Genomic DNA, 27,734 nt, shown 5'->3' with positions numbered 1-27,734 from the left:
TCTTCAGTATTTCACATATCTCATCTTCACTGCCTAGCTTTACTAAAATTGGTCTGATTTTTTTTTTTCCTTTCCTCATTGCCTTCTTTATATTGTAGTTTTCTGCTTTCGGTGAACCCTGGAATAGTTCATTAGATCTGCTCAACAAATTTAGATTTAAGAAGGAAATAGGCAAGAATTGGTTTACTAATAGGGTGGTCGATGAATGGAATAAACTTAGTAACCATGTAGTAAGCGCTGAAACTATCAGTTGTTTTAAAAAACGATTAGACAACTTTATGGATGGGGATGACAGGTGGTGATGGATACGGACCTGCCTAGTGTAGGCCTTATGGTCTTTTGCAGTCTCCTTTATTCTCATGTTCTTATGTTCATTTGGTTCTTCAACAAATTCAACCAGATTTCAAAGTACTATATTTTTTGTTTTTATTTTTATTTTCCTCTTCTTTCCACTCCATATAAACTTTTCCTTTTGCGGCATATTCTATTTCTTCGCTTGTGGCTATTTTTACTGATTTTGTACAGATTCCCCTTTTTTTATTGTTTCTAAAACTTTTTTGGTTGTCTCATCAGTTAATCCTTGTAGGCTTGTTCTAACTTAACCCATTTCTCCTCCATGTCTTTTAGTTTCTTAGTGAGCCTCTTAATTTCTCCATATTGGTCGTCAATTTTCTGGTCATTTGTCTTTAAGTCGGCTTTGCATTTTCTACAGAGCCGTACTTGTTCTTTGCTTTAAGTACTCATAAAAATCAGTACTTACTTTTTGTCATGTCATGTGAAAACAATGGTTGCATTAATTAAGAAAAAAATTAAATATCTCCTCATCTACACCTACTGCCTTATTGTACTTTGGGCATCCTTCTTCCTTTATATTTCTTTCGCCTTCTTTGGTATCCTTTTGTTTTGATTAGGTTTCTCTTCTCTTCTTCCTTACATGGTCAGCGCATTTCCATGTTTACCTTTCCTAGAAACCCGTATTTAGCTCTTCCTCCTAGCTACTCTGGTTTCTCTTTTAGCTTCATTTTCAGCCATTTTGCTGAATATTTCCCTGGGGTTTTCTATCTAATATCACAAAACATTTAGCATTTAATATCACAATCTAATATCACATTTTTGTACGCGTTGAACTTGCCCCCGATACCCCTGTTATTGTCCTTTCCCGTCTACATCCTGTCGTCTACATCTCAGTTATATTAACCAAACATTATTCTGACCCAGACAGGTAAGCGAGGAAGTTAAAGAAAAAAAAAAAAGAATGTCAGAAGAAGAAAGAAAAAGAAGGAAAGGAAGAAAGCGGGAGAAGAAAAAAATCCCTACCCTACACTACGTTCTTCGTGAAAATAGTTTGTCAATCTAAACTCACCGTATTGTGTAAATTTCGTCATCTAATTACAGACGTCCACACGAAAGAATGTATAACAAAAAACAGTCGATAAACCGATGTCGGTAATCGACACCACTAGCATTGGTAATAGAAATATGTATATACATTTAAAAGAAGTATATTAATTAATACATAAAAATTGTCACATCTACGTGAAATTACTGATGTTATCAACTGTGTAAACAGCATTTACATAACTAGTTTATCGCCCACACAATCTCATCTCATCCAACACTTAACTTGTTAGATACACACATTTTTAAACGAACACATTTCAGATCTCCAGAAATGAGGATTCATATTGATTGGAAATATTGACGAAATATAGAGATGACAGTTCTCAGTGTGATCAGGGATTTTTTCTAAATGAATGTTTAAGAATTTTTTGTTGTTTTACAAATATTGCTTGCCATCATTTTACTCTTACTTATACATATACAATATGTCTTGCCTCTACACTTTAAATTTATTTTTATATTTTCACCCATTCCAAATTATATTTTTTCACTATATGCAGATTAAAACTACTGTTTTATAAAGTTTGGGCATCCATAACCCATTTTATTTACAATATTACTGTGTTGATGTTCAACGAAGATCCCATATTACCTAATGTTGCAACCGAGTACAGAAACTACAAATATTTACGAGCTGGCATCTGGCAACGCTACTGTTACATTATTGGGTGACATAACTCCAGTTGAATTATTGAAACCATGGAAAAAAGGTGGGATTAATCCGTAGCGTTCACTGTGAATCGTCTGATCTACTAATAGGTCAAAGTCAAACGTTTATTTATTTGCGTTCTAAGTAAATTAATGTTCTGGACCTGCCTATAACCTTCTAAATTTCTGTAGTGCTTCTGATTTGCCCTCGCTGTGATATATTTGTTTAACCATTCCTCTAAATTATATGTGTCACGTTGACCTTGTCAATTATTAAATGCCCAACAACAATAAAAGTACTTATCAGGTTATGACATCAAGACGGCCGTTAATTTGATCGCGAATGGAATTTTGATAAAAAAAATGTATTATATACATATCTCGGAAACTCAAAAACATTAAGTTATGAAAGAAAACAACCAAGAATTAGGACATGAATGTTCTTTATTAAAGCAAAATCCAGCTAATGACTGGTGACGAAAAAAAGTAATAACCTAACCTAACTAACCAAACCGAATCCAGTTATGAGATGGATTTGTAAAATAATTTCCCATTTATTTTCGTGTTCAAATCATTGACCGGGTCTAAATATCACATTTCTACAAATTTGATACCTGATTAAAAGACAATGTCTAGCAACACTTAGCGAGGTGGGACGCGCTAAAGATTTAACTAACCAGGTGTGAATATAAGAAAAACAAGTGCTTCCTATAGCCTAAAATGGGCAGCTCAGTGGGAAATCGCCACATGGGAAACCATTTTGTTCTTGATTTCTTTAACACGCCGGTATTTCAATGCTACCAGTATTAAGAATAAATTTAGAGGTCCAGCCGTACATCACAAGTGAAGAGAGAAATAATTTGGCGTGTCAACACTTGAAAAGTACCCCCTTGGTGTATTGGTCTATATAATACCTATGGTTTTTAATCAATCTTGTTGCTCTTCGGTATGGTGTGCATTCGAGTCCTCACGAAAAACAAATAGAAATGCATATTTCGAAATGTACTTCGAAAAGCGAGCAACTCCAGTTTAATTGCTTGGATAGTAACGGTAGTTGGAATAGTTCAACAGCGACTGCGCATGCTAATGATTGAATGAAAGTTGTATTCATTTCCGACAAAATTCGTAAAAACAAGACTGAAATATATATAACTGAAATTGATTTATTATTATGTCCAAAATACAACCGAATGCACGAAAACAATATTTTATTTGTCACAATGCTAACTGCCATACTTCAGGTGTATGTGTCCAATACGATTGAATGTTTGACTTCCGCCAATTAGTACGTAATATTTTATTTGTATATAATGAAATACAGCATCCCTGCTGGATATACATTTATATTATGATTCTCAAATTGTAATTAACCCCAAAGCAAAAAAAAAAAAAATCAAAACATTCTATGCATGTCTCCTATACGATTGAATGTTTGACTTCCGCCAATTAGTACGTAATATTTTATTTGTATGTAATGAAATACAGCATCCCTGCTGGATATATATTTATAATATGATTCTCAATTTGTAATTAACCCCAAAGCAAAGAAAAAAAAAATCAAAACATTCTATGACTCGCACGACTGCGCAAACATTTGCCACACTTCCGCAAACTTTTCTCATACCACCTTCTGTTTGGTCTCACTCCTGCACACTTCCCCACCTCGCGGGGTTCAGTCAGCAACACACTTGCACCATCGCCCATCATTCTCTCTTACACTTATCTGCCCAGTTCCATTTCCTCACTTGTGACCGCCTCCATAAGATTTTTCATTCCAGTCTACTCCTGACTCAATTTGTTCTCTTTCGGTCTCTCGGCGTTATCATCACATTTTTTTTTTTTTTTTTTACTCCACCGTGCACTCGTTTGTCTCTATCGTCGACAGTTTCATATTTTCAAATCCGTAGATCAGAGCTGTCATGTTTGCGTTTCAGATATGTAGGTATAAAGTCCTTCAAGATGTTATATTTGTATAATATATATATATATATATATATATATATATATATATATATATATATATATGTATATATATATATATATATATATACATATATATATATATATATATATATATATATATATATATATATATATATATATATATAAAATTGCATTATATGCCCCTATCCTGATCCCTGGTCAGTTTTAGGATCTGGTCTAAATAATTATATTCTTCCACTTGAGAAATTTCAATTTGCAACTTTTGACCTGGAGTTTACTTTGATTTTACACTTATTTATCTGCAAACCTGCTTTGAGACTTTCCCTGGCCAGATAACTCAGCTTATGTAGCAGATATTATGTTTCTGAAATTAAAACAATGTAATCTGTAAATCTAATGACTAAGATATTCCCCATTCATCATCAAGCCTATCTCTTCCCAACTCAAAATTCTGAAGATATCTTCTAGGCAAGCTGTAAATAGTAAAAGTGAAAATACATCGCCTTGCCGTACTTCTTTCTCGATCTACATCTTTTCTGTATATTCATATAGTCAAATTACAGCAATACATTTCACATAACTGTTCCCTAGAATCTTTCGTCTAAAAATAGTCTTTTCGGAGCCCTATATTATCTTTAGAATATTCGATGGTCCACACCATCACTATGACTTATCTTTGGGCAAATTCCCAGCCGGCGACACACAAGTCAGCAGCGAGTCTTTCGACTGTATGTACAAACTGCCCTTTGTCTCATTTTCATACAGGACCTATTCGGTGTGACACTGATCACCTCTATTGACAAAGCTCTTTTAGTAGATCAATGGTTCTAAAAAAAAAGTTCAGCTCCTCCCCTCCACTTCATGAATTCTCAACTTTTATGTGGCTCCCTTTCATTTTTCTCCCAAATCCCACCGCCAAAAAAGGAGGGAAATGAATAGAATGTTGAAGAGAAACCCCTTTATTACAGAATTAGCAATCATGTCCTTTTGCGAGGACAGATTTTTTTTTTTTTTCTCTCTCTAAGATTCCTCACATCGTATAAAGATGTATAATTTGTAACAACAGACCATGATCCCACCCCTGGAATTTTAATATGGCTTCTTTTGGGGCCCATGCCCCTCAATTGAGAACCACTGTAGTATATAGTTAGGCCTATGTTTCTTTAGAATTTCCTCCCTGAGAGAGCGGTCCCCATTCACTGTGTGATCAGGGAAATTTTTGTATTATGCAGAGCGGGGCGCGTTCCTCGGTGCTTTCCGCTTTAGTTTGGCCGCGGTTGGCGTTCCCAAACTATTAAAGCTTAAGAGACAGGTTCATACCGAAATAAAAGTCAGGTAGGCCACATACTATACCAGAGCAAAAACTCGTAGGCTACATCCAAAAGGTAGGCCACATACCTATATTGCTTTAATAGCTTGGGAGCGCTAACCGCGGCCAAACTAAAGCGGAACGCACCGGGGAACGCGCCCAACTCTAGTATTAAGCTGCATACTCCCAACAACATTCAACTGCCTCCACTCCAACGTTCATTTAAATTCTCCTGCCTTCTCTCATCAGGATTTGAATCCCCTCCAATCCTTAACGCATGAGTAAGTAGATGTTGCTTTCACCGTTTGGCCATCAGGCACCACAATGTCATAATGTAACGCGAAAGACAATACGTGTCTGTGTGATATCTAGGTCTGAGGAAACCTTCACAGCATGAGTTTTATTCAGATCTGACGAGTAGTTTTTTATTTTTTAATAAAAAACGTAAAAAATACCATATTTTTGGGCTTCTTTCAAATCCTATCTCCTCTTACAATTTTTATTCGATGTCTTTCATTTTACAGCAAAAGAATCTTATACATATATAAAAAAAAAATAGAAACCTTTTTTTAATATCTTTGTTTAACGCCGAGGAAAAAAAATATAAAAAAATATTATCGAAAAAAAAAAAATTGACTGACACGTTATTTAAAAAAATTATTTAACATATGCCAAAAAACTCTATTTTATTTTTTGTCGTCTATCTAGCTATTAATAGAGACCTCATATGCAAAAATCGGTTGAAAATTGAGGGAGGAGATAGACTTTGAGTATCAAAAACTTACATTTTTCAGAAATGAGTGTTAATTTTTTTTTTTTTTTTTTTCTCCCTTAGTTTGACTAAATTTTACATTGGACCTCCTAAGACCCATTGAAAACAGGTTCCATTGTATTTTCATGATGATTTTGCATCTTTCAAGTAACTCAGGCACTTTGTACCCTCCTACAGTGTAGGATATTATTCACTCAAAGTGAGGGTCTCATAAGCCGCCACCTCACTCTTTGTCGCAAAATTTGAGTTCTTGGTCTAGAATGACCCAGCAAGGTAGTCTGATTGCTGGGATTCAGCTCTCTTTCTTTCCTTGGGTTTCCTTTCTGGTGTTGGAACAGGCTCTTGCTGCATCAGGGACATCACTGTGAGGTTTGAGACTCTAAACCCAAGGTGTTGCAACAAGGAGGCATCCTTGTAGCCACTTGTTAGCAAACAGTTGTTTGCGTAGAGACAACTTGTCTGATATAGGTGTAGAGGACAGAGGATCAGGTGCTGAGGATGTGGATGTAGATGGAAGGGAGAGAGCTGCTGGAGGGAGTACTAGTGGTGGTGGCGGAGGTGGTGATAACAAAGTTGATGCTAGGGTTCTTTCTTTCTCCCCTTGAGTTGATAATGTAGACGTTCTTATCTTCTGCAAGTGTGCCTTTTGTTTGGATAGCTTAGGCATGGCTAATATCTTCAAATATCTCTTCACTGAAAGATAGATGCAAATTTCACACGGCAAATTAGTGAATGCGGCAAGCTAACGTGTACATGTCCTTTACTTTGTAAGGCTCAGGCCACTGCCAGTCGTGCAGGCTGAACTTCCTCACACCACATACTCACGTGCATGCCGGACGTAAGAGAAAACTTTATGAGTGTATCAAACGCAAAAAAAAATAGGGTAAAATATGGTCAAAACGTATGTAAACAATGGTCGTGCGCAGCATGTGGCTGCCGGGGGGAGGGAGGGTATGCCCTTTAAACCCTTTAAAAATGGCGGTACGATAAAAACACTTTACCAGCATCTAGAGCAAGATCCCTACTATGTATTTATTCAATAAATAAAATAGAATTTTTCTTAAATCTGGGGGCGGGAGGTCCCCTTAAACAGGCCTGAACTTCCAATACACACGATGCGTTTACGTCGGTTTTAGCCACTGATCTAGATATAACTGGATCACGGATCGCTGTCGAGATTATGAGGTCGGCGGCAGCCATGATGTTAGTACCAAAACAGTCGCGCCACGCGATCACTGATCTGATACAGTTACAGTTCTCGGCAGCTTTCGCTCCCATATACATATTCAACGATCATTTTACAATGCCAACTTGTGCTGCATTCAACTGCACCAACCGGAGAAAAGGTGGATATGAGCAGTCCTTCCACTCGTAAGTAAATTAAGGTTTTATTACCCAAAATATCCCGATACCCATCAAGAAATGATGCGGCCATCAGGAGCCATAAAATGTTGCCCACCAACTGTTTTGTTAGGTGTTGTCATGTTAATGCTTTGTATTTATTATCGTAAGAAATAGAGATCTAGCAGCAACCCATTTGTCACGAATGTAATCGTGGCAATAGCAGGATAGATAGATATCATTTAAAAATATCTTATAAGGCTCAAACGCTGTCCAGAGCTGTGTAGCTGTATAGAACCAGTTGTTCTTCCTGATTACATGTGTAGGCTTTTTCTATATTGTGAAGTGTGAGGAATTCATATTAGATGGGCTGAATTACTATTCGGGGCCCGTTAAAAAATTATGTAACGTTTTTTCTGGTGAAATTCGACACCCCCCACCTCATGTAACATTGCGTAACACTGGGTGTTACATCTCCCTGTATTACATAACACTGATTACAACTAATTACAACTCGGCACCCCCATCAAGTGTAGGCCAGATCCGCCAAACACCCCTCCCCCTTGACTTCTCACCAAAACATACTCATTTTTATTTGTCCTGTGTGAAATTGTTTACGATTGCATCAAAGAATGAAACATGGTATGATGTTTTTGGATTTTTTTGCTCGATATTTATTGCTCGATCTGTTAAGGATATGCTATTTCAGTGCATAATTTATGACATAAATTAATAAATGAATATAAATAACCATTATTAGCGTTGCGTAGCACTGTTGAAAACACCCCCACATCCTCGTAACGCATCGCATCTACCATGCACCCCCCCCCCCCCCAGCGTTACATACTCTTTGAATGGCCCCTTACATGTTCACCACTTTAATGCGATATTTTACTATTTGAAACAATTTAGATCATAGATATGGCAATTTCTCTATCTTTCCACATGATCGACACAACCCCGGATTCTAACTTCATCGTCAATTTGATCAAGTGTATCGTCACGTGCTTCTGCAAAATCAGGCTCCATCATATCTCCAAATTGTATTCTCAAAAAGTAACCGGTGTCAAAGTGAGGAAGGAGTTATAAAAAAAAATTATTCAAGCACCAATAACGATAAACAGTACAGTAATCAAATGTTATAGGGATATTTATTCCGTTAAATGCTAGTATAGATCTATTATTATCCCTATAATATTTTGACTATATATCATTATCCCATTTGTTGTCTGTGTAACATTCCCTTGAAGTTATAATATATACTGGAATTATAATTTGTCAATGCCAACTCATCCATATACTGTACATGCACAAGTTTATGTATATAAATGGTTATTTCTGCCAGAGGTAATAAATATCAATATATTGTTTTATTGTGATGATGCTATTTTGATATACACCTTGTATATGTATGTACGTACGTATGTATGTATGTATGTATGTACATGGAGGGCCCAGCAGCGACGAATTGTGTGGCCATTATATACCCAATCATGCTTGGATCACAGGCCACGAGAGTAACACGACAGCTCCCATGACACTGATCTAAAAATGGTGTTATAATGACCGGCGGAGCGATTCACACTAGCTGTTTTGGTACTTCCATTATGGCGGCCATGTCCCGCCCGCTGGCCTCACTCCTGGGGTAGCCCACGGCCCGTATACGCTATCCAGGTGTTATATAGATCAGTGGTTTTAGCAAGTCCAGGCCTACATCTGTATTCATTAAAATGAAATTGTCTGTCTATTTAAACCAAAAGTCAGCTAACGGCAGCCAGAATGAATATGCAAGATGCAATGGTGGATAAATTTGGGAATGTGGGCGGCCTCATAGCAGCCACAAAATAGTTAACGGTAACACTCTTTTTGCTTGTAACGTTTGCCAATTCTAGCATTTGCGAAAAATTATAAACCTGACTACAACTATTGACGTTCAAACCACGACGCATGCGTTAATTGTAGTGTTGTTTATTAAGAAAAAATACATCATAGTTACAAATATCGTAGGCGAAAATTTGTTAGGGTTACCAGTTTCCTTTTTCATTTATCAAGAAAAATAATGAATGCTTTAACTGATGAATGAAGGTGGGGCTGCACTGGGGTTGCATAATGTCACTATGGCTGTCCAATATATATATATATATATATATATATATATATATATATATATATATATATATATATATATATATATGTATTTACCTAGTTGTATTTACCTAGTTGTATTTTACGGGAAGGGGAGCTATGCTCGTGGGGTCCCGTCTTCATATCTCATTTTATCTAAACTATTTTTAAATTCATGTATTGTTTTTGCACACACCACTTTCTCATCTAACTTGTTCCAACTGTCTATTGCTCTGTGAGGAAAGCTGTTCTTTTTAAAATCTCTTCTATAGCTGTCTTTTTTTATTTTCTTTCCGTGTCCTCTTGTATTTCTGTCATCCCATTTTATCAGATTCTCTCTATCAGTAATTTCTATGCCTTTCATGATTCTGTAAATAGCTATCAAATCTCCTCTCTCTCTTCTTTGCTCTAGTGTCTGTAGTTTAAGTTTTTGTAGTCTCTCTTCATATGATAGTTTTGAGAGTGTTGGTGCCAGTTTTGTAATTGCTCTTTGTATTCTTTCAAGTTTTTTTATACATTTTTTTGTACTTGGTGACCATATCGTTGCTGCATATTCCAATCTTGGTCTTATCAGGGTGATTAGGATTTTCCTCACCATTTCTTCATCCAGGTATGTAAATGCCACTTTGATTGTTCTTATTAAATTATAAGTTTCTCCAAAAATCTTATTTATATGTTTCTCAGGTGACATATTATTCATAACAATGACTCCCAGGTCCTTCTCATTTTCTACTTTTTTTATTCCTTCTTTTCCCAAATTATATGATCCTGTTATTCTGTTTTTGCTTTTTCCAAATTCCATTATACTACACTTTTTTGTATTGAACTCCATCTCCCACTTCCTACTCCATTCTTGTACTTTATTTAGATCTCTCTGTAGTGATTCACAATCTTCTTCAGTTTTCACTCTTTTCAGTAATTTTGCATCATCTGCAAAGAAGCTCATATAGCTTTCAATTCCTTCATCCATATCATTAATATATATAGCAAACATTATTGGGGCCAGAACTGTTCCCTGCGGGACACCGCTTATTACTTCATTCCATTTTGAGTGCTGATCTCTTATCACTACTCTCATTTTTCTTTCTTGCAAAAAGTCTTCCATCCAATTTAGCAATTTACCTTGTATTCCTCCTTCATATTCTAATTTCTTAAGCAACTTCTTATGTGGTACTTTGTCAAAAGCTTTTTTTAGGTCTAGAAATGCACAATCAGCCCATCCATCTCTTTCTTGTATTATATCTATTAGCCTTGAATAGAAACATATTAAATTGGTGACGCATGATCGTCCTTGTCTGAATCCAAATTGCCTTGGATTTAGTACGTTGTTTTTTTCCAAGTATTTTACCCATCTACTTTTGATAATTCTTTCACATATTTTTGCTATTGTACTTGTTAGAGAGACTGGTCTATAGTTGGTAGGTTCTTCTTTATTTCCTCCTTTATATATAGGTACTATATTTGCTTTTTTCCAATCTTCTGGAACTTTTCCTTCTTTTAAGGAACTGCTTATTATGCTATGTATTTTGTCTGCCAGTTCATTCCTGCATTCTTTCAGAATCCAGTTTGCTATTTCATCTGGCCCATGCGATTTTCTGACATCAAAATTACCCAAGTGTGTCAATATTTCATTCTTTGTTACTTCTATTTCTTCCATAGGGGGGACTTTTTCCTTCCACTCAATCTCTTCAGGTTGTATATTTTCCCTTGTAAACACTGATTTAAAATGTTTGTTCATAATTTCTGCCATTTCCATTTCCTCAGTGTATTCAACTCCTCCTTGTCTTAATTTCTCTAAGTCTTGTTTGTTTTTCAGTTTATTGTTTACAAATCTGTAGAATAGTTTTGGTTGATCTTTACACTTTTCTATAACATCTTTTTCATATTTTCTTTTTTCCTCTCTGCACTTTTGTACATATTCATTTCTATAACCAGTATATATTTTCCATTTTTCAGGTCTTCTGTCTTTTTTCCATCTGTTCCAGGCTTTGTCTCTTTTGTCCTTTAACTCCCTACAACTTTTGTTGTACCAGCATTTTACATATTCTTTTTCTTGTTTTTGTCTTGGGACATACTTTTCCACTCCTTTTTTGTAAATTTTTGTCAAAATATTCCATTTCTCTTCCACTGTTGTTTCTTCTTTGTATATTTCTTCCCAGTTTTCTTGTTGGAAGAATTCTCTTATTTTATCAAAGTTTGTTTTTTCATACATCATTCTTCCTTTTCTATATTGTTCATTTCTTTTCATATATTTTTCTTCATTAAGTTCCAGTTCAATCAATATGTGGTCACTTTTACCTATTGGTGTTTTATATTCAATCTTGTCCACTATTCTAGGTTCAGATGTAATTATTAAGTCTAGCCTCGATGGTTCTTCTTCATTTCTATACCTAGTGTTCTCTTGTATCCATTGTGTCATTGAATGGTCAGTAATCATCTCAAGTAGAGCATTTCCCCATGAGTCATCACCACTCTTTACTGTCACCACCCCCCCGCAGATTTCTTTGCAATTAAAGTCGCCCATCATAACTATTCTTCCTCCGTCTTCCATTATTTTAGTTAATGCTATCTTTGTGTCCTCTAACATACTTTTATGTTCACTCTCCTCCCATGAGGCTGTTTTCGGAGGCACATAATTGATCACAAATTTTCTGCTCTTCTTATCTCGGTCTTCCACTTCTATCATAATCATCTCTACTGTATTCTTTCCATATATGACACCTTTCACGTTTATATCCTTCTTAGTCAGGAACATAACTCCACCCCCTTGTTTTTTCTCTCTGTTTCTAATCCAATAATTGTATGTATCATGTCCTACACTGTTGGGTGGTAGTGGGCCTTTTAATTTTGTTTCTACAATTCCCATTATGTCCGGTTCTTTTTCTTTCAAATAATCATTCAGTTCATTCAATCCTGTTATCAATCCATCTATATTTGTGTAAGACACTCTTAGTTTTCTGCCACTTCCATTGTATTCTCTGTTTCCCTTATGTTTTTCTTTAGTATGTCGAACTGCTTTATTTTCATGTTCACTACTCTCCAATAGAATCTCTCTTTCTCTGACTCCGTTCTTTCCTCGTTTTTTGCCTTAGCTTCAATTCTTTTCTGCTTTTCTGCCTCTCTTTCCTCCTTATTCATTTCTCTTTTTATCCATACCTTTTTATATTGATCATTTGTTGCTAGTTTCCCTGTCTTGGATAGAATTTTCTCTGCTGTTGTTTGTGACCTGAATTTAATCTTAATTGGTCTGGTCTTATCTGTACTATATTTTCCGAGTCTGAATTTTTCCTCAATTTCCTTTATAATTTCTGGTTCATCTTCCTGGACTAATTTTAATAAACTGCTTACTCTTTCATTTTCCTCCTTGATTCTTGCAGTTCTATCTGGGTTATGTTTCTCTTCCATTCCTAATATAATTATACATTTCTTTTTGTCAGCTAATTCTCTTACTATATTCTCCTTCTGTCTCATCACTTTAATAACTGAGTCTTCATTATGTTCTTTCAATTGCTGTTTGACTATGTCAGTGAATGAAACCTTATTCCCTTCTTGAGTTATTCTCCAATTTTTAGCTTCTGTAGCTAGTTTCTCTCTGTTTTCATTACTATTCTTCTTCAATTTCTCATTCTCCTCCTTTACATTTCCTAACTGTCTTTTTAGGTCCTCTATTTCTTCAGTTAAGTTTCTGTTAGCCTTCTCTAGTTGTTCCAACCTTTCAATTCTTTGAAAAATGGAGTCTACGTTACCTAACTTACGCTCCAAGTCCTCGATCACCTTATCAACTCTCTCCTCTAGTCTTATCAGTCGGGGGGGGGGGGGGGGGGGGGGTTGTGGCCCCCCCACCCTCTTTAAATCCCTGGAACATATTCTCGTCACTTTCTTCTGTATTGCTCCTCTCTATACTTCTAATCTTTACATTTTTATTAGACATTTGATCCTCGCTAAGTCTTTTGTTTACCTTCCGCTTGTCTGGCTGGTCAAAGTCTACTCCCTCCTCATTTCCTTCCATTTCCCTCAGTAATCCCTCCCCTTTTCCTCTTTCCCTACGTTCCCACTACTCCACGAGCAATTTCCCCCCCACCCTGCAAAAACACTAGGCACTTCTCTTTGCGTTGGGATCCACAGACTTCACTTTTCTTCAGAACGTCTTCTAAGCCGTCCATTCGTTGAAGTGTGTGTGTGTGTGTGTGTGTATTTACCTAGTTGTATTTTACGGGAAGGGGAGCTATGCTCGTGGGATCCCGTCTTCATTTCTCATTTTATCTAAACAATTTTTAAATTCATGTATTGTTTTTGCACACACCACTTTCTCATCTAACTTGTTCCAACTGTCTATTACTCTGTGAGGAAAGCTGTTCTTTTTCAAATCTCTTCTATAGCTGTCTTTTTTTTATTTTATTTCCGTGTCCTCTTGTATTTCTGTCATCCCATTTTATCAGATTCTCTCTATCAGTAATTTCTATGCCTTTCATGATTCTGTAAATAGCTATCAAATCTCCTCTCTCTCTTCTTTGCTCTAGTGTCTGTAGTTCAAGTTTTTGTAGTCTCTCTTCATATGATAGTTTTGAGAGTGTTGGTGCCAGTTTTGTAATTGCTCTTTGTATTCTTTCAAGTTTTTTTATACATTTTTTTGTACTTGGTGACCATATCGTTGCTGCATATTCCAATCTTGGTCTTATCAGGGTGATTAGGATTTTCCTCACCATTTCTTCATCCAGGTATGTAAATGCCACTTTGATTGTTCTTATTAAATTATAAGTTTCTCCAAAAATCTTATTTATATGTTTCTCAGGTGACATATTATTCATAACAATGACTCCCAGGTCCTTCTCATTTTCTACTTTTTTTATTCCTTCTTCTCCCAAATTATATGATCCTGTTATTCTGTTTTTGCTTTTTCCAAATTCCATTATACTATACTTTTTTGTATTGAACTCCATCTCCCACTTCCTACTCCATTCCTGTACTTTATTTAGATCTCTCTGTAGTGATTCACAATCTTCTTCAGTTTTCACTCTTTTCAGTAGTTTTGCATCGTCTGCAAAGAAGCTCATATAGCTTTCAATTCCTTCATCCATATCATTAATATATATAGCAAACATTATTGGGGCCAGAACTGTTCCCTGCGGGACACCGCTTATTACTTCCTTCCATTTTGAGTGCTGGTTTCTTATCACTACTCTCATTTTTCTTTCTTGCAAAAAGTCTTCCATCCAATTTAGTAATTTACCTTGTATTCCTCCTTCAGATTCTAGTTTCTTAAGCAACTTCTTATGTGGTACTTTGTCAAAAGCTTTTTTTAGGTCTAGAAATGCACAATCAGCCCATCCATCTCTTTCTTGTATTATATCTATTAGCCTTGAATAGAAACATATTAAATTGGTGACGCATGATCGTCCTTGTCTGAATCCAAATTGCCTTGGATTTAGTACGTTGTTTTTTTCCAAGTATTTTACCCATCTACTTTTGATCATTCTTTCACAAATTTTTGCTATTGTACTTGTTAGAGAGACTGGTCTATAGTTGGTAGGTTCTTCTTTATTTCCTCCTTTATATATAGGTACTATATTTGCTTTTTTCCAATCTTCTGGAACTTTTCCTTCTTTCAAGGAACTGCTTATTATGCTATGTATTTTGTCTGCCAGTTCATTCCTGCATTCTTTCAGAATCCAGTTTGCTATTTCATCTGGTCCATGCGATTTTCTGACATCAAGATTACTCAAGTGTATCAATATTTCATTCTTTGATACTTCTATCTTTTCTATAGGGGGGACTTTCTCTTTCCATTCAATCTCTTCAGGTTGTATGTTCTCCCTTGTAAACACTGATTTAAAATGTTTGTTCATAATTTCCGCCATTTCCATTTCCTCAGTGTATTCAACTCCCCCTTGTCTTAATTTCTCCAAGTCCTGTTTGTTTTTCAGTTTATTGTTTACAAATCTGTAGAATAGTTTTGGTTGATCTTTACATTTTTCTATGACGTCTTTTTCATATTTTCTCTTTTCCTCTCTGCACATTTGTACATATTCATTTCTATAACCGGTATATATTTTCCATTTTTCAGGTCTTCTGTCTTTTTTCCATCTGGTCCAGGCTTTGTCTCTTTTGTCTTTTAACTCCCTACAACTTTTGTTGTACCAGCATTTTACATATTCTTTTTCTTGTTTTTGTCTTGGGACATACTTTTCCACTCCTTTTTTGTAAATTGTTGTCAAAATATTCCATTTCTCTTCCACTGATGTTTCTTCTTTGTATATTTCTTCCCAGTTTTCTTGTTGAAAGAATTCTCTTATTTTATCAAAGTTTGTTTTTTCATACATCATTCTTCCTTTTCTATATTGTTCACTTCTTTTCATATATTTTTCTTCATTAAGTTCCAGTTCAATCAATATGTGGTCACTTTTACCTATTGGTGTTTTATATTCAATCTTGTCCACTATTCTAGGTTCAGATGTAATTAATAAGTCTAGTCTCGATGGTTCTTCTTCATTTCTATACCTATTGTTCTCCTGTATCCATTGTGTCATTGTGTGGTCAATAATCATCTCAAGTAGAGTGTTTCCCCATGAGTCGTCTCCACCCTTTACTGTCATTTCTTCCCAGCAGATTTCTTTGCAATTAAAGTCGCCCATCATAACTATTCTTCCTCCATCTTCTATTATTTTATTTAATGTTATCTTTGTGTCCTCTAACATACTTTTATGTTCACTCTCCTCCCATGAGGCTGTTTTTGGAGGCACATAATTTATCACAAATTTTCTGCTCTTCTTATCTCGGTCTTCCACTTCTATCATAATCATCTCTACTGTATTCTTTCCATATATGACACCTTTCACGTTTCTATCCTTCTTAGTCAGGAACATAACTCCACCCCCTTGCTTTTTCTCTCTGTTTCTAATCCAATAATTGTATGCATCATGTCCTACACTGTTGGGTGGTAGTGGGCCTTTTAATTTTGTTTCTACAATTCCCATTATGTCCGGTTCTTTTTCCTTCAAATAATCATTCAGCTCATTCAATCCTGTTATTAATCCATCTATATTTGTGTAAGACACTCTTAGTTTTCTGCCACTTCCATTGTGTTCTCTGTTTCCCTTATGTTTTTCTTTTGTATGTCGAACTTCCTTAGTTTCATGTTCACTACTCTCCAATAGAATCTCTCTTTCTCTGACTCCGTTCTGTTCTCGTTTTTTGCCTTAGCTTCCAGTCTTTTCTGCTTTTCTTCCTCTCTTTCCTCTTTATTCATTTCCCTTTTTATCCATATCTTTTTATATTGTTCACTTGTTGCTAGTTTCCCTGTTTTGGATAAGATATTCTCTGCCGTTGTTTGTGACTTGAATTTAATCTTTATGGTCTGGTCTTGTCTGTGCTATACTTTCCGAGTCTAAATTTCTCTTCGATTTGTTTCATAATTTCTGGTTCATCTTCCTGAACTGATTCTAGTAATTGGCTTACTTTTTCATTTTCCTCTTTGATTCTTGTGGTTCTATCTGGGTTGTGTTTCTCTTCCATTCCTAATATAATTATACATTTATTCTTGTCTGCTAAATCTCTTACTATATTCTCCTTTTGTCTCATCACTTTAATAACTGAGTCTTCAGTATGTTCTTTCAATTGCTGTTTGACTATGTCAGTGAATGAAACCTTATTTCCTTCTTGGGTTGTTTTCCAATTCTTAGCTTCTTTAGCTATTGTCTCTCTGTTTTCTTTACTATTCTTCTTCAATTCCTCATTCTCCACCTTTACATCTCTTAACTGTCTTTTTAGGTCTTCTATTTCATCAGTTAAGTTTTTATTCGCCTTTTCTAGTTCTTCCAATCTTTCAACCCTTTGTAAAATGGTGTTCATATGACCTAACCTACTCTCCAAGTCCTCAATCACCTTATCAACCTTCTCCTCTAGTCTTGTCAGTCGGGGGGGGGTTTGTGTCCCCCCCACCCTCTTTAAATCCCTTGAAAATATTCTCATCACTTTCTACTGTATTGTTCCTATCTATACTTCTAATCTTTACATTCTTATTAGACATTTCGTCGTCTTCCAGTTGGGCTTGCGGTCGCTTGTTTACTTTTCGGCGGTCTGCTTGGGCCAAGTCCTCTACTTCCTCATTTCCTTCCATTTCCCCAGCAATCCCTCCCCTTCTCCTCTTTCCTTACTTTCCCACTACCCCACGAGCAATTTCCCCCCCACCCTGCAAATACAAAAAGGCACTTCTCTTTGCGTTGGGATCCACAATCTGCACTTTTCTTCAGAACGTTCTTCAAGCCGTCCGTTCGTTGAAAGTGTGTGTGTGTGTGTGTATACTGTATTTATATGCATTTTATATATGTATATGTACATACATACATATATATATATATATATATATATATATATATATATATATAAATATATATATATATATATATCAGGGCTGTGGAGTCGGAACAAAACCGACTCCGACTCTATTTTTGGCACCTCCGACTCCGACTCCTCTTCTTGTTTTATAAAGCCTATATAACACACATACGCTCCAGTCTTGAGTAGACATATATCATTATAACTTACATTATAGAATCTTTTTTTTTTTCAATATCTATTAAAAAAATTGTCTCTACTTCACTTATTAAATATTAATGAAGAGGTCAAACATAGGAAAGCCACACTATAACATGTATATTTATTCTTTGATATAAACCAGTTATAATGATATAAGTCTACTCAAGATTGGAGCGTATGTGTGTTGTATAGGCTTTATCAAACATGAAGAGGAGTCGGAGTCAGAATCGGTGGTCCCAAAAATAGAGGAGTCGGAGTCGGAGGTTTTGTGTTCCGACTCCACAGCCCTGATATATATAAATATACACATATATACATACATATACATATATATATACATATATACATACATATATATATATAAATATATATATACATATATATGATGAAGGTGGAAAAAGAAGTCACGGGTCTAGTTCCGAGTTACTGAGTTTGACCCGTGACTTCTTTTTCCACCTTCATCAACTTGTCATAATGTACCAACATATATATATATATATATATATATATATATTTCTTTCTTTTCTTTTCTTTTCAGTTGTACATGAGTTACCCCCGAATTCTGTGAACTGGTTTGATCACGTTTGCTCTGTTTACTATCACTCAAAATAAAAGAGAACGAGTAATACAACAGTGACTTAATATTTTATAATGCGAATAGTGTGGTGAATCGTACCTTTGGCAGCCAATGCTGCACGTGAGAATTTAAGTCGTACTAAAGTGGTTAAACATTTGTGTCGAAAATCTCATAGAGAAGATCCTCTGTATTTTTCATTAGCCAATTAAAATGTGCCACTCAAAATAAGTTATGTCACATTTGCCCAACCATACAATAACGCATTTGAATTGTTCCTTTATTTTCCATGTAGTGGATTTATCAAGGCATTTGCATGTGTTGACGTTTGAGTTTACATCGTATTTTTGCAGTAGTTATAATGGTTTGGACACACGGAAAGAATAAGTGAAGAAAGACTAGTAAAAGAGGTGTGGAAGGTAGAGGTGGGGGGTGAGTGACCTTGCGGGGATGACTAAATATGAAATGGATGGATGGGATGAAAGGAGCTTTGAGCAAGAGGGGAATGTCTGTTGAGCAAGGGAGGGAGAAGGCAGAAAATAGAGGTGATTGGAGAATGGCTGTGTATAGAGGATACTGTGATGCAAGGATGAGAGATGGATGGGGAGAGTAGAGAGTGGTTATGTGTGAATGATATTTTGACACAGCCCGAAGGGATTTCTCCGCATCATTTTCTGCATGAGGAGACGGAGAGGAGAGGGGTCGCCGATTAAATGAAGTGGCCTTGCTATGGATATGCTGTGTCTTGCTTCTGACCCAGGGCAGTGGGTGGGATACAGGGATGACCCATCATCCATGAGGAGCTAAGATAAGAGGGAGGAAAGGGTGGTAGATGAGAGTGGAATGGGTAGGAGTGGTCAGGTGCCTTTTGACTTGGCATAATGTTGACTTGAAGAAGCGTCCCAATGTCTTTGGTACCAGGTGTCTTTGGAGGATCATGGGATACAGCTGGAATGGCCATATATAAAACTAGATTATTCCATAAGTCTATGTTTTTAACGTAATTTGTGGACGTTAACTCATGTTACACATTCCCCTGGTGTTGATCCCACTCACTGAGTTGTATCCACTAGAGACAACCCTCGATGGCGGAGATGAAAGGGACACCCACAGAAGAACTCATAACTGGGGCAAATCGGCCAACCTGTTGAGAGTTGTATGGAATGGGAAGGATGGCTGCATGAAAACTTGCTTGATTGGAACTGTGGGAACTAGTGATGGTGTGTGAATGAAGTGGCGCAACCCCAAGCGAACACTCCCAAAAATGCATTTGCGTGTTACCAAACAGACCCCATAGGTCAGATCCACTTTTGTGACATTGGTGTACAAAGAACTAGATGGTGAGCGCAATATAGGAATAAGTCACCATGAGATGATAGACCAAAGAAGGAAATGTCATTTTGGATTACTACTAATTATCATTTGTTTTATGGGGGGGGGGGTGCCCTTTATTATGTCTCCCAAGCATAAGGCAGACTCTCCTAATGATAGTGCATTGAAGAAAAGGAAATTAATCACCATGGCTGGTTTCGACTTACGCCGAAAATCAGTTTATGTGGCGTAGAAACAGAATTCCATCATAATTCGAGGAGTATTCATTTATACATCATGGCTTAAGATTAACAGTACTTGTGACAAGAATAATCAAGAAAAGTAGGGACAGGGATTGGAAGTACTTGTAAAGAAAGGCAGGGAGGCAGGCAAAATCAGAGAGGGACATGAAAAACAGGGAAATACAGAAAGTACAGAAAAAAGTCTGAAAGAAGTGAAATGAATTTTAGTATAAGAAAAAGTATGTATGTTTGGACTTGTGGGTGTGTTGTTGTTTGTGCACAGAGAGAAAATATCAAACTCTGAGCACAAGCTTCAATGAAGGGATGGTGAGAAAGGTTCTGGATGGTCACATAGCCTAGGGACACCTCACAGATTCTCTCTCTCTCTATATATATCTCTCTCTCTTTTTACCCTTGAATAACTGCAGCCTCCATACACTTCCTCCTCATCCTGTCGGTTTCCCATGTAATCAGCTCATCCCAGTCCAATAGGTGATTTGTTTGTAAAACACACTGTAGTGGTGGTGTTGTTTTGGACATCTTTGATGTGTATGCATGTTCTCTGTTGCATCATTTACATGGAATTTTATAGACTCCAGCCTTTGTGTCCTCTTTGTGCTTCTCTCTCATTTTTTGTCAATCATTTGGTAACATAATTTCAGTGGCTGGTTCACTGCATTGATGATGATTGTCTATATTTTTTCTAGCCTTTCTTTTGCACTGTTTGATGACAAACTCCAGTAATCTCACTTAGATATAAACAAATGTTTTAGTATTATTCATCTAAGTATCTTGAACTGCAAGAAGTCATGGAAAAAACAATAAAGGATGTCAAGAAAGTTTTTTGTATAAACTGCCTCATAATATCAAATCTGAATTATTATATCTTATTGTTCCTCATTATTCCCCCTTTTCAGAACTGGTGCACATACCCAGAAATATCTTTGTTTTGTCTATGGAACTTTGAAGACGGAAGAACCAAACCATCATTGGTTGACCAATGCTGATAATGGAACAATGATATTTAAAGGAATTGCAAAAACAAAAGAAAGATATCCATTGGTTGTTGCATCACGGTATAACATTCCATATGTTTTGGCATCTCCAGGGCAAGGCAATGTAATTGATATACAATCTTTTATGTTCTTTTTTTAATTATACCATGTAATGTATCAAAGTAAAATGCCTGTAGAAATATCATTCCATATGTTTTGGCATCTCCAGGGCAAGGCAATGCAAATGATATACAATATTTTATTTTATTTTTCTAATTAACCCATGTAATGTATCAAAGTAAAATGCCTGTAGGCACATTATTTATGTAAATAATATTGCAAATAAGTACTACAGATGTAGTTATCCTTTATGTCTATATTCTCATTTGCATTAATATAAATTTCCTTGTTTATATTTCTATATTCTATTCCAGTATGTTGAAGGTGAAGTCTATGAGGTTGATAGGAAGATGTTGGCCCATCTTGATATTTTGGAGGTTCACCCAGAGTATTATGAACGCAAGGTAGAAATACAGTTATAATATTTACCAGCTCATAATTGGGAAAAAATAGTTGAAAAAAGTTCTTTATCTCAGTCTTAATCTCAACCAGTTCTTTCACAATTTGCTAAGATGGAAGGGGTGATGAATGGAATCAATGAATCCATTGCCTAGTAAGATTAATTACAGGATGCACCAAAACCACCCCTATAGGACACCTATATACAGAAGCCAAAATCCTCCCAATATAACAGAAAATAAAAATGACAGGAACATTATTCTGTGCCAGAACCCTTAACAACACACACACTTCTCATTAAATCTCACAAGTACCACCAACAGAATACATCAAAGAAATTTCAACACCAGCACACTACCACCTAAGCCATACAAAACATCCACACAGAAACACATTCACACTCAGATAATCAAACAAGCCCTTCAAGAAAGACTGCCTAACTCAATACTCCAACAACAACCCCCAGATATAAGTCCTACAGAGAAAACCCTCACACACCAGATGAACCACACTAGTACACTTGTGCTCAGGTACCATTGAGACAGTACCAACACAGAATAGGCCTGGCCACAGATTCCAGCTGCCCAAGATGCAACCATGATACAGAAGACAACACCTCATACAACAGTGCCCCACACTGATTACCCCCTGATAACAAAACAATATCTCTTCTCTAAGTGACCTATGGTCCCACCCCAGAGGCTGTTGCCAATTTCCTGGAGGCTGCAGGTCTTCTACAGAGATCACTCAATATATCCATTGCCCCTGGTCTCTCTCAAAGAAAACCCACAGCCTACAGGAAATGGGCCACAGCTTCCAGTTATTGCCCAAAAATGGCTTAGAGAAGAGATATTGCAATGTTTGGGTATTGTTAGTGTTGTACATAGTTGTATGAGGTGTTATGTGTCTTCTGCAAGAAAGATTAGGTGGAAGGTATTGACTGATTAACTGATTGATCACCAGTGGAGTTCTTTTTAAACATCATGGTCTGTCAACTAACTGTGTTTCATCAGGGTTTATTTTCATCAGACTTGTACAATCAGAGCATCCCAACAATCCTATTGTACTGGATCAATGATACAGTAATTACCAGCCTCAGCTGCACTTCACAGATCCATTGCTTTTATTGTTGTTACAAAACTTAGATGATAGTGGAAGAGATGGCAGTAAGAAGAAGATGGGCAGGGTATTTTAGGGAGTTGCTAAATTTGAAGGAGGATAGGGAGGGAAAGGCAGTTCCAGTGGAAAGAGCCAAGAAAATGGCAGTGATGAATGAGGAAAATGGAGGAGAAATAAGGAAAGATGAGATGAAACCAGTTATTAAAATGATGAGAGCAGGTAAGGCACCTGGGTTGGATGGGTGTCATGCGGAGTATCTAAAAAAGGGAGGTACAGTGATGACAGACTGGTTGAGGTTGTTCAATGTTTGTCTAAAAAAGGGTAGAGTGCTGAAGGACTGGAAAAGTGCCTGTATAGTTCTGCTTTACTAGGGAAAAGGAGACAAGCATGAGTATAGTAGTCTCAGAGGGATCAGTTTGTTGAGTGTATTTGGGAAAGCTTATGGGAGGGATTTGATTGAGAGGATTAGGAGATGAACAGAGGGAATAATTAGTGAGAAATAGTGTGGGTTTAGGGCATGTAGGGGTTGCATGGATCAGATTTTTGTGGTATGGCAGATATGTGAGAAAGCTTTAGGAAATGGTAAGGATATTTTGTGGGGCCTTTATGGATTTGGAAAAGGCTTATGACACAGTAGACAGGAAGGCACTGTGGGAGGCATTGTAGATGTATGGGATAAGAGGAAACCTTTTAAGAGCATTCAGGAGTTTTTGCAAGAGTAGTATGGCCTGTGTTAGAATTAGAAATGGAGAGAGTGAATGGTTTGAGGTAAAGGTGGGACTTTCACCTGGGGTGTGTCATGTTGCCATGGCTGTTCAACTTATGCATAGGTGGGGTGGTGCAAGAGATAAATGCAAGGGTAATGGGTCAGGGATTGGAGGTAGTTAAAGTAAATGAAGAAAATGGGAGATAAGCCAGTTGTTGTTTGCTGATGACAATGCACTTGTAACAGGATCAGAGTACTAAGTTGGAAGTGAGTACTAAGGGAAAGAGATTGGAGGATGTGGATACCTTTAGATAATTGGGTGCAAATGTGGTGGGAAAGGAAGGAGTGGAGATGGAGTTAGAATGTAGATTGAGAGAAGCAAGTAAATGCCTTGGGGGATTAAAAAGTAATGAGAAAGAGACATTTGGGAATGGATGCTAAGAGGAGGTTGTATGAAGGGGTAATTGTGCCAACACCACTGTATGGGGCAGAATCATGGAACATAAAAGAGGAAGAGTTTAAATGTGTTTGAGATGAAATTCCTGAGAAGTATGATAGGAGTTACTATGCTGGATAGAGTAAGAAAAGAGGTAAGAAGAAGAGCGGGGGTGGAAAGGGAGTTGGGAGATAGGGTTGATGAAAGAGTATTGGGATGGTTTGGACACGCAGAAAGAATGAGTAAAGAAAGATTAGTGAAAGGGGTGTGGAAGGCAGAGGTGGAAGGAGTGAACATGAGGGGGTGACCAAGGATGAGATGGATGGATGGGGTAAAAGGGGCATTGGGAAAGAGAGGAATGTCTTTTGAGGAAGGAAGAGAGAAGACAGAAGATAGGGGTGAGTGGAGAATGGGTGTGTATGGATGATGCTGTGATGCATGGAAGGGAATGGGTGGGGGATGGGGTGTTGAAGAAGTATATGTGAATGATATTTTGACGCAGCTTGAAGGGATTTATCACCACCCTCTCTTTTTCTGCATTAGGGTGGAGAGGGGGGGGTTGCCGATTAAATGAAGTGGCCTCTATTATGGATGTGCTGTGTCTTGCTGCATTGCTTCTGACCCAGGGCAGTGGGTGAGATGCAGGGATGACCTGTCTTCCAGGAGGAGCCAAAACAAGAGGAAGAGAGGGATGGTGAATGGGAGTTGAGTATGTGGGGATGAAATGGGTGGAAATGGATTTATGCCCTTGACTTTGACTACCTCCCTTGTAAGGGGGGGGGGGACTGATATATGTATGTGTATGTATATACAAAAATTAGTCTTATGTTTTTGGTGTTAATTTTTTTCTGAAGACAATTATTTAATTTTTTGCTGTTGAAACCTAGTTTAATGATAATAGAGTATTACATAGTAGTAAAAATACATATATTTCTTTCACTCTTTAGGAAATCCCTGTAGTATTTCTTGAAAGTGGAGAAGAAACTACTGCATGGATCTACTTACTGCATTCCTACAAGTCCTTCATGCCTGACCTTCCTAATTTGGTATCCTACTCTTCTAAGAATGATGGTACAGAGGATTATATACCTTCATACTTGCGTGAAGTCCAGGGTCCTGAGTACTGGACAGATGTCAAAGATGTTGGCTTTCCAACCAAAAATGATTGAGAACAAATACCTAAGAAACAAATGGATGTTGGATGCATGTAAAATGGGTGGAAGATAGGTGCATGCCTTTGCTGGCTACCTCCCTTATAAGTGGGAAAGAGCCTTTTGGTATATAGTGTACATAGTAAGAAGCAAAGGATATTATTTAATAGGATACAAAATGATAATAGATCATTGCCATATGTTTGGGAAAATTTACTGATGCTCACATATACTGGTTTATGGAATCAATATGATTTCCATCGTATAAACATATTTCATTTATAGGAATTTCAAATTATTCCATTTGCCAAATTCCAGCATAGATACATTTTAAATTAGAATACAAAATAAACATGTCTCGCTTATCTGACAGCATAAGTATATAAAGAGGAGTAAATATAATCTATTATAAATACTTGGTGCTATTATAAATGATCTTGATATATACACCAATTAGGAAGTATTATAATTGCTAATATATTCAAAGTAGAATGTAATGTTCTACAAGTTGAGCTCAGTACAAGATTTGTACCAAATCAAATATGTAGGACATGAATGTTGGAATGCATTCCCAACCAAAATATAACTTAAAAGTGCCTCATGAAATAAGGTGTATTAATGAAATAATATTTAATAAACATTTAATAAACAGGAATGAATGAAGTAAGCTAATTGTAGATGTGCAACAAGGAATTATAGAAATAATGTTCAAGGGTTCAGGATTTTACATGTCATATACCAGGCAGCACAGGCTGTGTGGATGATGTAATGTAGTTGTGGTATTACAAGACCTCATGATCATTGAAATATAGATTGGTGAGAATTTGTGAACTTATAAGGGTCATACTGTATGAAAATATGTTTTTTCTCTCATATAGGTCATAAAATTCAATCAGGAAGCCATATATGACAAATATTTTTTGCATGAACATATTAAAAATTGCTCTTAAAATGCATAATTATGGTACAACTGTATAAGTATGTGCATTGTACATTATAACACAAAATGCATTTTCTCCACCATCAGGAGATACAGCCCTGGGAGGATGACCTTTAGTCTCTGGATTGAGCCCAAGATATCTCTGTCAATTTCAATTGTATCTCTTATACCCTTTCACACATGGAGACCTGAGAACTGGTGACAGCTCCCTTCCTACTACTTTCAGACAGTGACATAGAAACAGTACCACATCAATACAACACAAACAACAGTTCAAAGATTTTGAGAGACCAGGGATTGTTGCCAGCTACTATGGGACTACAAGTTTTGCACTTAGTGAAACTTGAACTGATGATGATTATTATTATTATAGTTTCAATGAAAAAATAATACTTAACATTCCTTGACATGATTTACAATACACTATAGAAGTAAAATTTCCAAGGTTGTGATAATGATCTGTTATTGTGTGGAGTCCTAATGGTTTAAGACCAGTTACCATTAGAAAGTGTGCATTTATATTTTCATTCCAGGCTCACTGATATAGATTATTCCTTGTTGACTTATTTGATGCTACTTTCCTAGATAAAAGTAGATGTGAACTATTATTTGCATGCATTTGACTAACAAATTTACATTTTGACATTCCTTCATCACCATAGTATATGTTATGATATCATGATATCAAGACTATGATATAGTCCAAAGTAATTTTGACTCTTGTATGGATTGAAAAGCCACTATTAATCAAATGCAACAGGTAAAAATGGAAATTGTAATATCTTTCTGCACAATGAGGCAAAATAAATGTTAGAATTTATTGTGCAGTTATTGTTTACATCCCTATACCGCATAAATGACTGAATCACTTTACTATGCTGCAAGCATTCACCCACTCAATCAACACAAACATGAATTGCACTCCTGGCATCTTGAAAGACTGCACACCAAACATGAGACTAAACTAAGGGGTGAAATACCATCCATCAATGTTAGACATGGATTATACAATTACTGGATTAAAAAGAGAAACAAGAAACAGGGAGGAGGAATGATGTTCTTGGCCAAGAAAAACTTGAATGTGACAAAAATTGCAGAGGGTTAAGGTAATGTAGAACTGATCATAATAAAAGTCAAAGACAAGGACATGAAAAGTAGAAAGTTTGTGGTGACTTATGTGCCCCCAAAAACGAACGCTTGGAAAGAAAACAAGCATACAAAAATGCTAGAAGATACAAGGCAATCATTAAATGAGATACTAATGGGTGGGGTTAATCTGGTAATTATGGGGGACTTTAATTGCAAAGAAATTTGTTGGGAGAACATGACAGTGAGAGGCAGAGAAGACTTGTGGGGTAATGTACTACTGGACATGACCATGGAATATACAATGACTCAGTGGGTCAGTGAAAACACCGATACAGAAATAACGAGGAGCCGTTGAAACTAGATTTAATATTTACAACAGAACCTGAAATTGTGGATAAAATCCAATACAAGACACCAATTGGAAAGAGTGACCATATACCCATTGAGACTGAACTACAGGAAGAAATATACTTAGAGAGAAATGAAAAGCATAGGAAAGGAAGATTGATATACAACAAAACGGACTTTGGAAAACTAAAAATTCTTCCAGAATGCAAATTGGGAAAAATTTTACATGA

General features: G+C 36.4%; 1 protein-coding gene across 2 annotated transcripts; it reads left to right on the top strand.

Annotated features, from left to right (window-relative positions):
- Positions 1 to 1,944: 1,944 nt before the first annotated feature.
- Positions 1,945 to 25,820, top strand: LOC143017823 (putative gamma-glutamylcyclotransferase CG2811). Of its 2 annotated transcripts, none has more exons than XM_076172744.1 (4): positions 1,945 to 2,111; positions 21,119 to 21,320; positions 21,631 to 21,720; positions 24,924 to 25,820. In XM_076172744.1, the coding sequence occupies exons 1-4, from the start codon at positions 2,101 to 2,103 to the stop codon at positions 25,143 to 25,145; spliced, it is 525 nt and encodes a 174-aa protein (XP_076028859.1). In that variant the 5' UTR covers positions 1,945 to 2,100; the 3' UTR covers positions 25,146 to 25,820. The 2 variants fall into 2 exon arrangements, with proteins under 2 accessions (XP_076028859.1, XP_076028858.1); XM_076172743.1 differs by lacking the exon at positions 1,945 to 2,111 and adding an exon at positions 7,240 to 7,445.
- The last annotated feature ends 1,914 nt before the right edge of the window (positions 25,821 to 27,734 follow it).

Source organism: Oratosquilla oratoria, chromosome 33 (assembly GCF_046742065.1).
Source record: "Oratosquilla oratoria isolate Oo_2021 chromosome 33, ASM4674206v1, whole genome shotgun sequence".
In the NCBI taxonomy this organism is placed as follows: domain Eukaryota; kingdom Metazoa; phylum Arthropoda; class Malacostraca; order Stomatopoda; family Squillidae; genus Oratosquilla; species Oratosquilla oratoria.
Note: the sequence above shows the minus strand (reverse complement) of the source record. Positions and strands in the feature narration are given on the sequence as shown.

Coding starts and splice junctions, on each gene's coding strand:
- LOC143017823 (XM_076172743.1), top strand. CDS start 7,255: ATGAGGTCGGCGGCAGCCATGATGTTAGTACCAAAACAGTCGCGCCAC. Junction 7,446..21,118: donor TATGAGCAGTCCTTCCACTC/GTAAGTAAATTA, acceptor CCCCCTTTTCAG/AACTGGTGCACATACCCAGA. Junction 21,721..24,923: donor CAGAGTATTATGAACGCAAG/GTAGAAATACAG, acceptor TTCACTCTTTAG/GAAATCCCTGTAGTATTTCT.